Below are 16,640 nucleotides of genomic sequence, written 5' to 3' on the forward strand. Positions count from 1 at the left end.
TATACAAATATGTCTGGTGTCAGACTGATCTGAGGGTTCATGTTGTATATCTCTTAAAATTCTCGCCCTGTTTTACGTGAGGATCATCTATTATTCACTGTGTAATAATTTGTTTGTTGGCTGCTCGTATACACATTTTCTAAGGGCTATTAGTGTATAAGGTACTGGATAAAGATCATAGGCTTGTTTCACTATTTTGTCAGCAGAGTTCTGTGTGACTATGTCAGATCGTATGTCTCAATATGTATAGTGAGGATCATGTAAGAGCAGTTCCTAAAAGGCTAATTTGACCATCTCTTCAGTGTTGCCAACAATACCAGATATCACCAAAGAGGGTAAAATCACAATGACATGTACAATAATAATAATAATAATATACTATTAGCAATAACGATGTCTTGCTTATTTACTTATTTACTACATCTCATCTTTATGTTGGGAGGTATTTTCTAAATGGTTCAATAATTTGTGAAAGAGTAGGCCTGTATTTTTCACCTGGAGCTCTCGCACATTATGTTGCAAATTAGTAGATTAATATGATCTAATATTAAAATGTGTTTTGTCTGACAGCATGAAATTCATTGCTTTGACTAAACAGTTTATGATTCACGAGACCTAACCCAAAAATGTATTTTGTTTCATCGCGTGAAACGATTTTTTTAGTTATAAATGCTGTCTCCATGCACATTTTCTATCGATAACCCAAGTGCATGTATCACACCACATGTTATATTTACTTACACTTATCGGACTATAATCTTGAATTGTAACCACAACACAACACATAAGATAACTATTATGTCTTACTATAATTCTGATATTAATTAATTATTAGTATGTTCGAATTTCACTAGCTTCCAGTAATCAGCTCAGAAATCTAGAACAATTTGAATTTTCATAATTTCCACTACCGACAACAGCTGTTCCTGCTGCCAACATAACAGTTAGAAAATCACTACCAGTTGTATTTCTCAGTATCGAAATTTGAAACGAAGTTGGCAAAAGAAAATTCAACCTTCAAACTAGAAAATCACCATAATTCACTAGCATATGTAGTAATGGGGGAAAAATGGTCAGGTTTCACCCTTAGGGTATTAAGTAAGCTGATCCGGACTATAGCTGCAAAAGGTAGAACGGCAAGTAACTAGTGGTAATATCTTGTGATATTCTGCAATGAAAAGTCATATTGTCCATTATATTGTAATTATTTGTTTTTCATTGCTATTACATACATAAGATTTCAGTGCACTGAAATCCCTACATTAAGATGCCTTAATTTTTTTTGTCTTAAAAGTGTATTATTACCATATTGTGCATGAGATTTAAAGTATGTTGTGCTCTTGTTATTTATCATAAGAAGTAATTACAATCATGAGTTAAGTCAGTCTGTTTAAATTTTGTTTTCATAAGGAAGAGTGGAAAAGTATTTGAATTCATTATTATAATTTTTGTACTTAGATTGGAGTTGAATGGCCAAAGGCGACGTCTTACATGGGAAGCAACACCAAGGTCAATACACGAAGGTGTTTCATCTGCAATCATGAATTCAGACTGCCTTGTGTTCGATACCAGCATTGCCCAACTCTTTGCTGACAATGGAAACCTGGGCATCAACGTGACCATTTCTATGGTCTGAGACTGATATATAATGGAGATGATCATCACTGCCAACAGTATTATAGGCACACACTTTCCATTGTATAAATATATATTATTTTTCCCCCCCACAACAATTTTTTCATACTTTCAGGATTTAAAAGTTACAATGCTCACAGGTTTTCATATCAAACAGTTTTAAACAAAAGAATAAAGCAGGTAAATGAAGCAGTGTATTGATGGTGGATATGGGGGTGATAGGGTACAAAGTATCAAAAAAGTTATTTTTGACAAATACAGGATGTCCCAACAAGAATGCTGGATATTATAATGTGAGTAAATGCAACAAAACCAGATATGAGAACATATAATAGTGCTATGAACTCAACAGCAAGAAGACATTGTTGGAACACAGCGCCATTGTCTTATTGTTTGATTGGTTGCACTGTTACCTGTTCTGTTATCTGTGTTTGTTGCTTTTATTCACATTATTAAATCCGGCATTCTTGTTAGGACACTCTTTATATTAATTAAATCAAATTTGTTCTGACATAACACTGTTACACTGAACCCCAGTCTAACTTGTTACACTGTGCCCCATGGTACCATTTTCCATTTCCTTTGAGGTTATGGACTCAAATAAAGGCAGACAATTTTGATACAACACACAGTATTATTTATGCATATGACCCAGAGAGAGACAGTCGGAGGATATCAATTACATTTTACGAGATATTGACTATACAGTACAGTGCAATCATGAAAATTTACTCAACTTGCTACGAAACACATTGTTCTCGATCAAGTGGACAGTAGACCAAGAAATGCATCCAGCATATGATGCTGTGAAAACGTAACCCCTGCCGACCAGAACATGTACAGAAACAGGTTTATCACCATACTCATTGGCGCTCATTTCAAAATGTTACATTGAGCCCTATGTTACACTGTACCCCATCTCCCCCTATATGAAATTTCAAAATATATTTTTTCGATTTTATTTCTTGACAAACCACATCACATCCACAACTTTGGTGACTGAAACTCCTTGAGGTTCTAAATGACATTTTATGCAGTTCTCCTTATACAATGATTTAACAAATTCGTTCTTACTTCATGAACGAGATTGTCCATGATAATTATTAAATAGAATATTTACAAGTGACTAACTTTGTAAATATATTTTAAATGGATATGACGTTTATTTGGGTGAATGGATTTCGAAGAGTACACCTTTAGCATGAATGACATGAGAAACAATATTTATTAAAAGATTCGTAGGTAGAAAGTGTAATTAAAATGTACATAGGCCTACTGTAAATAATTAAATTAGAGATACCTTTCTTTCATATTATATTTCTCGTAGAAACAATTAAAGGGTCCAGGGGAAAACTAATGAATGTTACAAAAAAGAAAAAATAAAGACTTTCCAATTCTTATTGATTGTAATGTTCCTTAGTGATGTTCAAAAAGGTAAAACGGGCTAAAAGTGCATATAGGACATTTTTTTTAAGTTTGGAATATAGCGTGTACAGGGAAAAAATGTTGATTGTCCATGGCATATAATTTATAAATGATGGTTTTCCATTATATTTGCAATGCAAGGCTATGTGGATCCTAAATGACATGTGGTTCATTTGGAGGAACAATGTCACAACTAAAAAAAAAAAAAAAATCAGGAAATGCAACTTAAAGTTTCAATAACATGCACATGTGATTTACTCAACAATTAAGAGTCAGATTATCATCGAACTTTATGCATGGAAATTAGGTCTGTGGTATATTTATGGCGATAATTATTGTCAAAACTCATTTTTAATTATTAATCATATGTAAATAACAATGGAAGACTGGTACAAAAATAAAATATAGCAACCATTGGTATGTAAAAAAATTCACAAACAAATTAATAAAATTATTGGGAGTCTTTATAAAACTCAGAGCAGTATGCAGGAACAATTTTCTTTTTAAAATAACAGTGAACAATTGGCACAAAACTGAAATAGGAACCATTATTATGTCAGAATTCACAATCAATTACTAGAAACGTTATAAACATTAAAAGTTTTTATAAAACTCAGAATAGTATGCAGGAACAATTTTCTGTTCAGTTAAAGATAGTAGTCCTTTCTCTTTGACTTCAGTGATTCCCGTTTCATATAGCTAGGCTTTCTTCAAATTCAGAGTGTGTGGAACCACATCTGGTATTCTGGGATTTCGGACAGAGACAGTATAGAAATCTTGGTGACTGTAGGAAGTTTTGTAAAATATTTCTACTGGACGATCTTTCTTCACCAAAATGCTGTTAATATCTGACATTTTTAAGGTTTGACCTTTGGAGTTCCTGTTGAAGTTCCCGATTCCCACTAGAAGAGACAGGTTTTAAATCTTCGTGGCAGAGTTCATACACTACATAAGGTTTTTTTTTTTTTGCGTACCTTTTAAGGCTTACATACTGGTCAGGGACGTAGATGGGTGCTGATTTTTTCTTTGGCAACGTCTTTTGATAACTGATTCCCATCATTTTGGCTATGCTCAGTAATTAGAAATTTATGGGTAATGGAATTTATGAAATCCAGTTTTGAAAATCAATAGATATACAGAGCAATAAGGAACTGACCCTTATTTTATCTAGTACAATTATCCGAGTAGAAAATCATATCACTCTTTTTATTGTCATCAGTAGACTTGTCAACATCACCTTCCAAATTTTTATAGGTAGTGCCATATAGAGGAACCTATTTCATTTGTTCATCTAAGGGCCTGTCCCTCATGCGATACATAGTATTCAACATCATTTGTTCCTAGCTCGTACAGTGTCAAATTAAATCCATTCAATTTCGATACATAATAGAAAAACGATGCATTTCATGCTGGATATGGCAATACAGCTAGCAGTTCAAATAGTCACCAAACTATCTGAATTTTTGTCTTTCTCATTTCCTATCCAGGATAGGTCTTTTGCATTGTGTGTGTGTGTCGTTTGAGTTCTTTCTTTCTTTCTTTCCTTCTTTGTCTGCTTTTGGATTAAAAACGCAAAATTAAATTCTTCATTTAATATTTTGTAGTTTGCATACTTTTTATTGTTTCTTGTTTCTCTATACAAATCTGTCACTGAGTTTCCACCTCTTATATATTCTTTCATAGAATGAGAGTGGCAGTAATGACTCTCGATTCTTGGTATGAATTAATGTGATTTCTCACTCTTTCCTTTACGTCATCTGATACAGTTATATGATTGCCGTCTTTGCCTCTTAATTCTCCTGAGGTTATACATCTGGTAAAAGAAACTTGTTTCTCTATTACTGTTCATATGACTCTGTTGTTAATTTCCAATGTAGCCATAAAGAATTATTTGCAGACTTGTACACGCTGTCCATTAAAATCCAAGTAAAATGCATGATTAAGATGGTGGTTAGTCTCTGTATTCTGTTATCTGTACTTTGCTTTCACTGTTGTCATACTTCCTGAATTGAAATCACATTGCGTTTGCAGATAAGCCATTCCCCCCAGTAATTCTGAAACATGTTCTGTTTTGTTTCTTCTATAAATTTAGTGGAACATTTCATGTAATTCTTTGATTAATGAGACCCATGTAGAAATGGCCTTTGATTGAATAGACTATAGTGACAGTTTTGTCTGATATAACTGCTTCAGCCATGAAAGTACTCCTGATTCTATTCATTTCGATAACTCTAAGGCTGATCCAGATTTTACGGCTTCTATCTCAGCCATATCTTCTTGTGATCATTCTATATGGACTCTAGTAATGAACTGGATGAGAAGATCAGAAAGTGGTGAAATTGAATCCATTCGAAGTATAGAAGAAGAGCAGAAAACGAAAAATAAACAGAGATAAATGACAGAATAATGAAGCGAAACATCTCAGAAATAGTGCAAAAAGCTACAAATCTGTGTAGACAATAAAGAAAGATGATGGCAATGAAGAGAGTTCAAGTGACAAGGGAAGCTAAACGGTTGCTACCACCCTGTACCGATAACTGCAAACTGAAGAGACAATATTGGAGCTGCAAGCCAGAACCAAGCACTTTTATTGAGGAAGAATGTGACCAAAGTTAAACTTAAGAGTTATGTAATTTTTGTAATATTGGTGATTCATTTTTTCTGTAACCATGACAAAAATAGTGTTATACAGTTATGAAAAAAATGGACATTAATCTTTTTTTCCCTGTAAATTTTAACCTAAGATCCAGTTTTCTAGGAAAAAAAAAGTGGTTAAAATTAACACTGTCAGATTATTGTTTTATTGTGAATCCTTTACATACTAGGCCTAATAAGTTTCTGAATATTGTGAGAAGTATTGTAAGAGTTACAAAAATTTAAATTCTTTTAACTCTGTTCGATTTTCTTGTGGCTGATATTCATGTTTTTCTCTCTGGACCCTTAAATTAATTTTGGATGTAGTATTGTTTTATTTAAATATTTCTAAAATGTCGTTTCTTTATTGCTCCTTGCATTTCTTTTTTTTTTTTTTTATTATTATTTGAAGCTTCATTTCTTTAATAAAATTGGTGACCATCTTTTATAATCTCATGAAAACATTCAATCATATTCATAAGGACAGCTTCATGTAAATTATGTTGCCTTTCTTGAATACATGAGGAAATTAAGTACTTGCTCATAAGTATTTATCACAATTATGTTACGTCATATTCTGCATACATAATGATCATGTTACCAATGTCACATATTCGTGTCCATAATTTTTTTTTTGTAGTGAATACTGCCATAATTAAGCCCATCTGGTACATTATGGATTTATTGTTATACATGTTTCACAGTTAATACTTGCTACTCTTCAGCCTTGCCTAGAAAAGTTCCATTTCCATTAAAAACTGCACAGTATAAGACATGTTATACTATAGCTTAAAATAATAATTCGATATATCCAGTAAATATTCTTCTCCCTGTTTTCGTTTAAGTATCTGTTAGCTTTATGCTGTGAATTAAAAACACTTCGGATGGAGAGAGGGGATTATTATATTTAAAATATAATAAGATATCAACAGTAAAATGTGTAGTGAAACCAAATTCAAATTAAAGTACATAGAAAGTTTTCTGGCATTAAATTCTACTTTGGACTACATATAGAGTTAGTTTCACTCACTCACATTCACAGTGCCTTAATGCGTTTACAATGATTTTTAAAATCATATCCTAGTATATTTTATGTTTCAGTGCAAATTTTATATTTTCTTTCCCTTTGTGTGTTTATTACAACACAGTATACACTCTAACTTCAAGAAAATAAATCAAATCAAAACACAAAAATACATCAACAAGTCTCTCTGTATAGTTCTAATTTTAAGTGTTATTGTTTAGAACATTATTTATTTCAACCTGAAAGTCTTGGGAAATTGCTCTCTGAAATCTGATTTCATAACTCACGAATAGTGTGCATTTTTTTAAATTCTCTTGGATTGATGTTAGTGACACAAAACCAACACGTAAAATTTCCATGCTAATTGTAATTTGAAAATCTTTGGGAAGGTTTCACTGCATTTTTTAAATTATGGCACTACTTTAACATTTCAGTGCTCGTGCTTATAATCGTTACAATTTTGGCCTTAATTTTAATCTGTTTTAGTTTGCAATTATTTTTTGTTTTTAATTGTTCATTTCCTTATTTTATTTTTTCTTACATTGCTTATAATCATTACAATTTTGGCCTTTATTTTAATCTGTTTTAGTTTGCAATTATTTTTTGTTTTTAATTGTTCATTTCCTTATTTTATTTTTTCTTATATTGCTTAACTTTATATTACATATTTTAAATTTTACATCCTTTTTGGAAATTGTTATACATAATATTCTTAATAGAGAGATTGCAGCAAGTGAATGTAAATTATTGTTACTATGTTGACACTTTGAACTTTCACTAATAATATACTTGTACTAATTTCTAAACTTACATTCTCTTGAAAACTGGAACTAAAACTTAACTGAAAGTGAAAATTACTATGTACAGAGTGAACATATTTTGAGTTGCTCAGCTCCATGACATAAAGTTACGGGTTTACTCATCACTCATTCTGAACAGCTGTTGAAGTCATGAGCTATAACAGCATTGGTGCATTGTTACAAGAGTGCAGGAAAGGTGTGCAAAAGGAAAATGTTGCCGCTTGATTCGCAAAGATGTCATAGCACTACAAAAAAGAGTGGCCTACAATAGTAGCCCATGCAAGCACTGAAATGTTAAAAATCTGTGAAGACATGTTAAATATCCATCATTACAGTTTTATTTAATATTTTTTCTTCTTTATAAACGTTTAGAATAAACTGCATTAACTGAATTTTTGAAGTTTCATTTCAGATGTTTTAAGTCTAATATCGACATTATTTTTCTGGCTGAAAATAATTCAATTTCAGTAATAGAAGTAATCAGGATGTGATAGTTGCATTGTTTAATTTTCTAAAATAGGAATATGACATAGTTTAAGGTGTACATATTGGGATTGATTCCTTTGCTCCACTCCTACTTATCATTAAAAGACTCAAAAAGCAGATTACCTTATTTTTCAAACTGTAGGTTTTTTCAATTTCTGCAATCACTCATTCACTGCTTCCAACATTTCTTTGTTAGAAAGTCTATTTGCATGGAAATATTTTTTTGACTTTTGGGGACACTCTGAAGTTACTTGAGATTAAATGTGATAAGTAAGGTGAATGTTCTAGTAACTCATTTTGTGTGATAGCTACAGCAGCCATAACAATACAAGGTTTGACTGTGCACATTGTTTTGATGAAAGATAACTTCCTTGGCCAGATCATATGATACTTTCTTGATTTTTCTTTTTCTGCAAGTACTTTAAGACTGGGCACACGACTTGCTTACAATCAAGCATCTGGTATGACTCTGGAAACAGACAAGACTCTAATGTTATGCTCAATACCAGTGTAATAGCCATAACATTTAACACAATACAATATTTAAAAACAAAGCTAGCTTATGTGAAGAGTGTTCAAGGTTGAGAAAGGAGATCTGTTATCATAGCAGTGAGCTTATTGACACCCAACATTCTGGACATGATCTGTTTGCTTTAATGAACGTACAAGTTTTGGAATAATTGAATGAATGGTTTTCCAGAGGAAAGAGAAACCTTGAGGATGTACCAAAAATAAGAGAGTGGAGAGAGAATCCATATATATTGTGATACAGGGATTGAAAAGAAACACACAAATGCATATAATGGACCTTTCAACACTGTCAAGTTCCGTCTTTGGAGATTTAATTCTGTGAAACTGTAGGCTATTTATTTTGATAGGAAAATGTTTTGTTACAGTGTAATATATATTGTGCTTCTAGAAGTTATTTCTTTCTTGTAGAAAAGAAATTGCGAGCTTAAAAAATGTTATTGGGGTAATTGTCCGAGGCATTTAATTCGTGTAATTAATCATATTTATAAGGTGCAGTAAATATTTTGTTTCGTAACACCATTAGTTTCTTCAGTTTTATTGCAATGTTTTGAATTGTGTTTCAAAAAACAGAACAGATTAACATTTATCAATTACACAGACATGCATCATGTCTTGTTGAAGTTTGTCAGTAATGCAGCAAGAGTGGTCACCTGCACACTTAATTTAATTCCTCATTCTGACGAGCATAGTAATACTTCATGTTCGTATTTCATCTCGTTCTTAGTAAAGTTGCAGTTATTCATATTTGAGGAATTGTTGAATTCACAGTCATGTATGTATCTTACGTGAGAATATGCACACAGTGAATTTAGTTTTGTACTTTTGGAGTGTATACTTCGGCACATAGAGTGGACGTTCGAATGACTGATAGTGACTTAGGTATGCTGAATGTTTATACTGACTTTAGATATTATTTGATCGTTGTTCGAAACTTTGACATTTATTATTCCATTTTATTATGCTGTGGAATAAGTAACCCGAGTTGGAAGGTGTTAAGTGAAAGTATATACCGGTATTAATGTTTTATTCCAGATAATTAGGTTTGAAGTGATAGAGAACGCTGCTGAGCATTGAGATACATGTTATGGAATACGTGACTTGATTTTATGAAGTGAACAAACGGTATTTGACCTATAGAGTAAAGGAGTGTATTTTACAGTTCTGACAGATTAATTCGAGATAAAACTGTAATACAGAACTTTATTGTATTACTTAATTGTATTTTGTTAGACTACACTGCATTACTTGATTTGTGTTTACTGTTTTAAGTGGAGGACATTTACATACAGAGAGAAGAAATGAAAGTATACTGATGAAGACTGTTGTTTGTTTGTTACCATGAAAGATGAGAGATTAGTAATTAAGAAAACTGCAAAATACTTAACGAAATTTGGATGGCTAAGAAAAATAATAGGCCTAAACACAGAAGGTTAAGCTGAGCTGACCATTTTACTAGAAATTTATTAAATTTAGTGGCAGTTCACATTGCAGAAATTGCATTTTAATTTTTATATACACGTGGACTGTCATGTAATGTATTCCGTGATGTAGTAGGCTATATGAACTCCTTATCTCACATTAGCTTCTGTGTTGGCATGTTTTCTTGCTGTCTAATTGTGACTGCAGAGTTGCTTTAGTTGTATGATGTTTGTATTCCATTCCTTGTCGTTTATTTGTTAACTTTTGTCACTTGTTGTTCTTGTAGCCTTATTTCCAGTCTTGATTTTTAGTTGTAATGTTTTCCGTCTTATATTTGTGGCTGATATATATTATGTTAGACGTGGGGTAACAGGATGTTAAAAAAAATTATATATTCAGAAGACATACATATCCTTAACACATACATAAATGCAGACAAACTGGGATATTACCATATTCATCAGCAGAGGTGGCTGAAATTGCAAGAGTTGATGAATGCTGTGAAACAAGCACACAAGTACGAGACATGGAAGAGGCTGACAATGAGGTTGCCGAACAGTAAATGTGTTAAACATAGCCGAGCTATGTCATCACTTGCCTTAAAGAAAGTTGTAAGAACAGGTGAGGTCAAGAAAATTCACTTCGTGAGTGTAATATTGTGTTCTATGCCTTCCTGTGATGAACTAGTTGAAACTATGTTGTAATTCGTCATGTATTCTCAGGGGATGTGGCAGCTGAGAAAGTTTAAGTGAGGAAACCATGTAAATAAATCTCGTATACAGCCATATAATCATCTTCCCTGTTTCATTAACAAAAAGAATTTACATTTTAAAACTATTTTAGCATTAAGATGTTTTCTGTTTGTAACTATCAATATTTGTAATGGTTGCAAATTGTTTACCAATATATAGCATTGAAAGTGATATAATACATTATTGTATGAGCCTGAAGTGATACTATGACAAATGTTTTGGAGTTGAAGACTTTAGAGTGTAGTTGATATAATAGATGCAGTAAGAATGCTAATTGAAAAGGAGGACCTCATAGTGAGACATCACGTCTTCACACTTCTCTGCTTACCATGTAATTTCGGAAACTGTAGTCTTGCACTAGGGCATTGTACAAGGAAACAAAAACTTCGTGTTATAAGTGGAGAGTTGTAATGTTGAGTGACAACTTGATGTTCTCTTCCTATGTGGTCATCCTTTTTGTGCCATTCACATCATGTAGACATAAAATGATTGTGATTTCTTTTTAAACATTAATTACAGTGAAATCCCAATTTAATATTGCGTTATGTTATCTTATTTTCATGTTTGATTATTTTATGAATGTCATTACTCAGTATTTGAGTCATGGTGTAAAATGCATAATGTTTTACATATACTTTAGTGAGAAATGACCTTCTGTTTTGTTTGAGATGTGACTGAATTATTACCATCACACCTGAAGTAAAGTAATCACCAGCACCGGCAAAAATTTGATAAAAATAATTCATGAATTTATCACTATTGAGTAATTGTATCCTTTAGTTTAGAATTTCTCTGCTCTTTCAGGATGTTGATATTTTAATAGTGAATTTATATTTAGATCAGCAGTTACTGAACATCCTCCATCACCCCTCCACTCCACCTGTGTTTTTCTATGGACCATTTGCTGTTGACCAAAGTATGAAATTTATTAAGGGATTTATAAAACGGCGGAACAAAATTTATTCATCATCTTCACTGCCATGAAATTTTTTTAGAAAAAAAAAAATAGGATTACTGCCATTCAACTTGTATAATTGTACAAAAATACAAATTCGAGATTAATTTTCATATTTGCCATGAAGTTGTTGAACATTTTTACAAGGTATCGTTATGTAGTTAAATACGTATAAGTTTCGATCAAGCTTATAAAATCAGTCGATTTTCATATTTATTCGTAATTCTAAATAGAGAACAGTTGATTTAACAATACAGTGTAAATTCAGATCGGCTTTATTCTATCATTCATTCATTATGTTCTGCCCAAGGGGAGATCTTTCACTGCAAACCCAGCATTCTCCAATCTTTCCTATTTTCTGCCTTGATCTTTGTCTCTGCATAATGATCCATATATCTTAATTTCGTCTGTCATCTGATATCTTCTTCTGCCTCGAACTCTTTTCCTATTCACCATTCCTTTCAGTGTATCTTTCAGTAGGCAGTTTCTTCTCAACCACTGGCTCAACCAATTACTTCTCTCTTCTTGATTGGTTTCAGCATTGTTCTTTCTTCACCCAATCTTTCCAATGCCACTTCATTTCTTATTCTGTCTCCCCACTTCACACATTCCATTCTTCTCTATATCCACATTTCAAATGCTTCTAGTCGTTTCTCTTCACTTTCGTAATGTCCATGTTTCTGCCTCATACAATACCACACTCCACACAAAACATTTCACTAGCCTCTTTCTTAGTTCTTCTTCCAGAGGTCCGCAGAAGATGCTCCTTTGCTGACAACGCCATATCATATTCTATCATGGCAATAAAATATTTCGCAAAACTGAAAGCAGTAAATTTGCATTACATACAAACATTTTTGGAGGGGTTTTAAAGATTACTTCAAAGTCCATAATATCTCTGTAAATATTAGAAAGAGCAAACAGTGTTTAGAGTTCCCTTGTCTCAACCTGAGTAAATTCAGGATCAGAAGTTGTGAACTAAACTTTCTAATTAGCTAATTTTCTTTGGAAATTATGGCATAACCCACAGCTCATTAACTATATTAATTTCTCTATTAAATGTTACACAGCTTTATTACCTACACAAGGCCTAGAAGTTATGGGTGGGGTGCAGATATTACGGACACATAGATCGATTTCGTGCTTAATGTATTGCCTATGCACAAATAAAACAAACAAACAATTTAAATACGCTACAAATATTTTAATCACGGTTAATTCGAGGCATGTTGTACAAAATACTGTATTGCATCTTTTAACATGCTTCTGTCACTTTCGTGTATAGTTCGAAATGGAGAGGGGAGCATGATCATCTGGAGGTGTACTAGGAATGGAAAATAAGCATAAAATTATGTTATGCAGTTATCAAAATTATGTCTGGTGAGTGTTTGATTTAGTCGATTAATTTTACATGCAATTTTCCAAACAACACTTCAGATGTTGCAGTTGGTTTTAGTTTGATTTATTTTTTAAGAAATGTGGATCATAACTCCATATATTTTCTGACTTTGAGAGAACTAATGCATTGCTGGTTTTTTAATTTCACAGAATTTTATGTACTCCTGTTTAGAATTTTAACATGTTTCATTTTTATTACTATGGCAAGATACAAGAATTTCTATAATGTTTTATGTCATATTCTTCTGAATTCATATTGTATACTTTCATTATCAATTACTGCATACGAAATATTCTGGAATAAAACTGAATCAGTGTAAACTTATAATTAAAATAAATGAAAGTTCTTGAAGCGAAGTTTGGCATTAAGTAGGCTCTGTAACAAACTTGCACCTCTTAATATGTTCATCTGTTACTAGTCTTATATAGTAGTACATTGTGGTAGTTCAGAAAACAAAATTACATTTAAAATTTTGTAAAAGAATTTTCATTCACTTTTGGCGTATTCATGAAAACATGAGCTGTTAGTATACAGATGAGGATTATGATTCCGATTTGAAATGAGTACCAGTGTGTGATTTTCATTTAGAGTGAACCAAATATTTAGCCTGCACAGTTCACAAAACGTTTTAAAGGCAGAGTGGAAAGAGAAGGGGATTCCTTCAGTGGGTCTGTTGTAGAGATCTGGTTGATTTTCAAGTCACTGTCATACTATTGCTTTCCTTTCTTGCTTATGCTTGGTTCATCCTAATTGAAAAGATGGAGGTGAAAATTTATCAATTCAATACAGACTTGCCACTTGGTCAAGATCTGTTTAATTCACAAATTGGCAATAGGAAATGGTATTTGTCCCTTTAGGTCCACACCTGTGGAGTAACGGTTAGCGCGTCTGACAGTGAAACCAGGTGACCTTGGGTTCGAATCCAGTTGGGAAAAATTACCTAGTTGAGGTTTTTTCTGGGATTTTCCCCTCAACCCAATATGAGCAAATGCTGGGTAACTATCGGTGCTGGACCCCGGACTCATTTCACAGGCATTATCACCTTCATTTCACTCAGACGCTAAATAACCTGGGATGTTGATGCAGCATCATAAAATAACCCACTAGAAAACATTCCTTTAGTATTTACCTTTCGAGTTCTCTCACGTCCACTTGATATTCTTCAGCAATTTCATGACGTTATTACTGCATTCTTTTCTTGTCTTAGTATAGTATATTTTTTCTAACTGGCAGTTCTTACGTATGAACATCATAGTTCACTCTGTACAAGTAGACATTGTACAGAACATTCAGTTTAAAAGAAGACCTATCATAGACAACTACAGCATTGTTAGAAATGATGTTCTTCTGTTTCAGTGCATTTGTCCGTGACTATTTTATTTTATTTTATTTTACTTGGTTATTTAATGATGCCGTATCTCTACAATGTTATTTAGCGTCGGTGGAATTGGTGATAGGAAGCTGAGGCCGAGGATTTGGCATAGATTACCTGACATTTGCCTTACAGTCGGGAAAAATCTTGGGGAAAATACCCAGTCAGGTAATGACCCCAAGCAGGAATTGAACCCATGCCTGAGCACAACTCTGGATCGGCAGGCAGGTGCCTTAGCAAACTGAGCTACACCAGTATCTAATCGATTGGTTGCTTGGTTACTAATTCTGACATATACATATGACGTAAGAATAAATATTACTACTAAAAACAAAATATACACATAATTAGTTACATGATGTACTATCCAATGTGCAGTCCTCTCTTAAATTAAACTCGTATTTTATGACTAAATGCTTTGTGCCTTTGACATCACATTTATACCTTTTATTCTATTAATCAAACTTAATACTCGCTCTGTCTGTCTCTCTCTCTCTCTTTTTTTAGTTTTTGTTTTTTTTTTTTTGTCTTAAATAATTGTGGTTATTAAGAATATTTATTTAGTGATTACTGATTAAATATGCATTGTGTATAGTGTACAGTTAAGATTTTCCTATCTACATGTTTCTTCCCTTACTCTTTGCTCTTCTGTTTTCATTGCAGTAGAAAGTGAAAAATAATGCAGTTTGTATTGTGAATTCAAGAATGAGTAAAAGTAGATAAATTGGTTTGGACAGGAGATGAACTCTGTTCCTGTAATCTAAACATTTCCAACAATTTTACAGTGCATCCAAATTATTATTTAAATTTTATAATTCAAATATTCACTGAATATACGAACCATTGTTAATAAGAAACAGGAATGATTTTGCTACATTTATTTTGAATTCTAACTTCACTGTTGATTAATGTTAAAGTTCTTCATCTTTTCTTTTATTTCTATTTTGCCTTTTCTTTTAAAACTTGCGAATCTTTCCTTTATAAAAACAAACTTAGAGTCCTTCTAAGAATAGGGGACTTCCTAAGAATATAAACTGTTTATGTGAACATTGTAGATAACTATTTGTCTAAATGTATATATTTACTTTCTAAAGCAACACAATCACATTACAATTAAAAGTAAAATACAAAAAATTCTGCAATGAATTTGATGATAATTTATGAAGAAAGAGTCTGTCAGTTTTTAAAATTGGATCAGTGGAATATAAGGAGTGATTTGAAAAACAGAATCGAAGTGTTAACTGACGAAGTTTTAGTGCTGCTTCAAATAATGAAGTACTTACCACCATCAGTCACATGAAGACATACTCTAGGATATACTAGTAAACTGTATTTGTGGAAATGAAAGTGTGTTTTGAGGCAAGAAAATTTTACAGTTTACTGAATATAGCATGGAGCTTTCCTTACTAAAATTTTATCACTATAAAGTACATTCCACCACAATATGGAATAATTGCCTCATGTATTAGACATAAAAGTAAAACAGCGCTGGATTGGTGAAACATTGTATCCTGATATACATGAAGTATATTTATTTGTACATGTGTTCATGAATTACAACAGTGTATTGTAAGCACAATGTTGTAGCATTTGTGAAGAAATTAAAAACTGCTTTGTTACAGTATATTATGTTTCACTTGGAGACTCTTTTCCTTAACCCTCCTGCTACCAAGGCTTATTACAACTTACTAATACGAAGGAAATCATATACAGTAACATACCTATCGTTGTTAAGCATTTGGAATATTTAACAATTTATGTATTATTGACTGTAGACCTACAGAAAATGTAAAATAATCGTTGTATTTTTTTAAAATTCATTGTGGTTAAAAAGTCCTATTCCATATTGCTGAAAACGTATACCAAAATTAATGAAATTTAGATATGTTACTTGTGACACTGTAAAATAACATACCAGTGTACAGTAAATTTAAACTTACCTCACTTCCATTTCAGGACAAGGTTCTCAAAGCTATATACTTTTGACATAGTAGATAACACAGCTATAAGCTATGAATGTCACAGTACTATAACATAAATTGGAAATCGTCTCTGTTATTTGTTGAAATTGAAATATTGGAATACAGTCTATACAACCATGAACATCTTCAAAAGATTTATTTATAATGAAATAAAATTGTAAAAAATCTACAAAACTTCTACAAATAAATAAATAAAAATATGAATTCAATAAAATAAAATGTAGTT

At 32.2% G+C, this 16,640-nt stretch overlaps 1 protein-coding gene across 7 annotated transcripts in view; it reads left to right on the plus strand.

Annotated features, from left to right (window-relative positions):
* Nucleotides 1-16,056, plus strand: part of LOC138707659 (E3 ubiquitin-protein ligase SIAH1A-like) — a 53,435-nt gene extending 37,379 nt beyond the window's left edge. For all 7 annotated transcript variants that reach the window (XM_069837378.1, XM_069837380.1, XM_069837383.1 and 4 more), the window contains one exon: nucleotides 1,459-16,056. In XM_069837378.1, coding sequence (XP_069693479.1) covers nucleotides 1,459-1,636 — 178 coding nt within the window. In that variant the 3' untranslated portion in view covers nucleotides 1,637-16,056. The remainder of the gene's footprint in view (nucleotides 1-1,458) is intronic.
* The last annotated feature ends 584 nt before the right edge of the window (nucleotides 16,057-16,640 follow it).

Source organism: Periplaneta americana, chromosome 10, assembly GCF_040183065.1.
Source record: "Periplaneta americana isolate PAMFEO1 chromosome 10, P.americana_PAMFEO1_priV1, whole genome shotgun sequence".
Taxonomy (NCBI): domain Eukaryota; kingdom Metazoa; phylum Arthropoda; class Insecta; order Blattodea; family Blattidae; genus Periplaneta; species Periplaneta americana.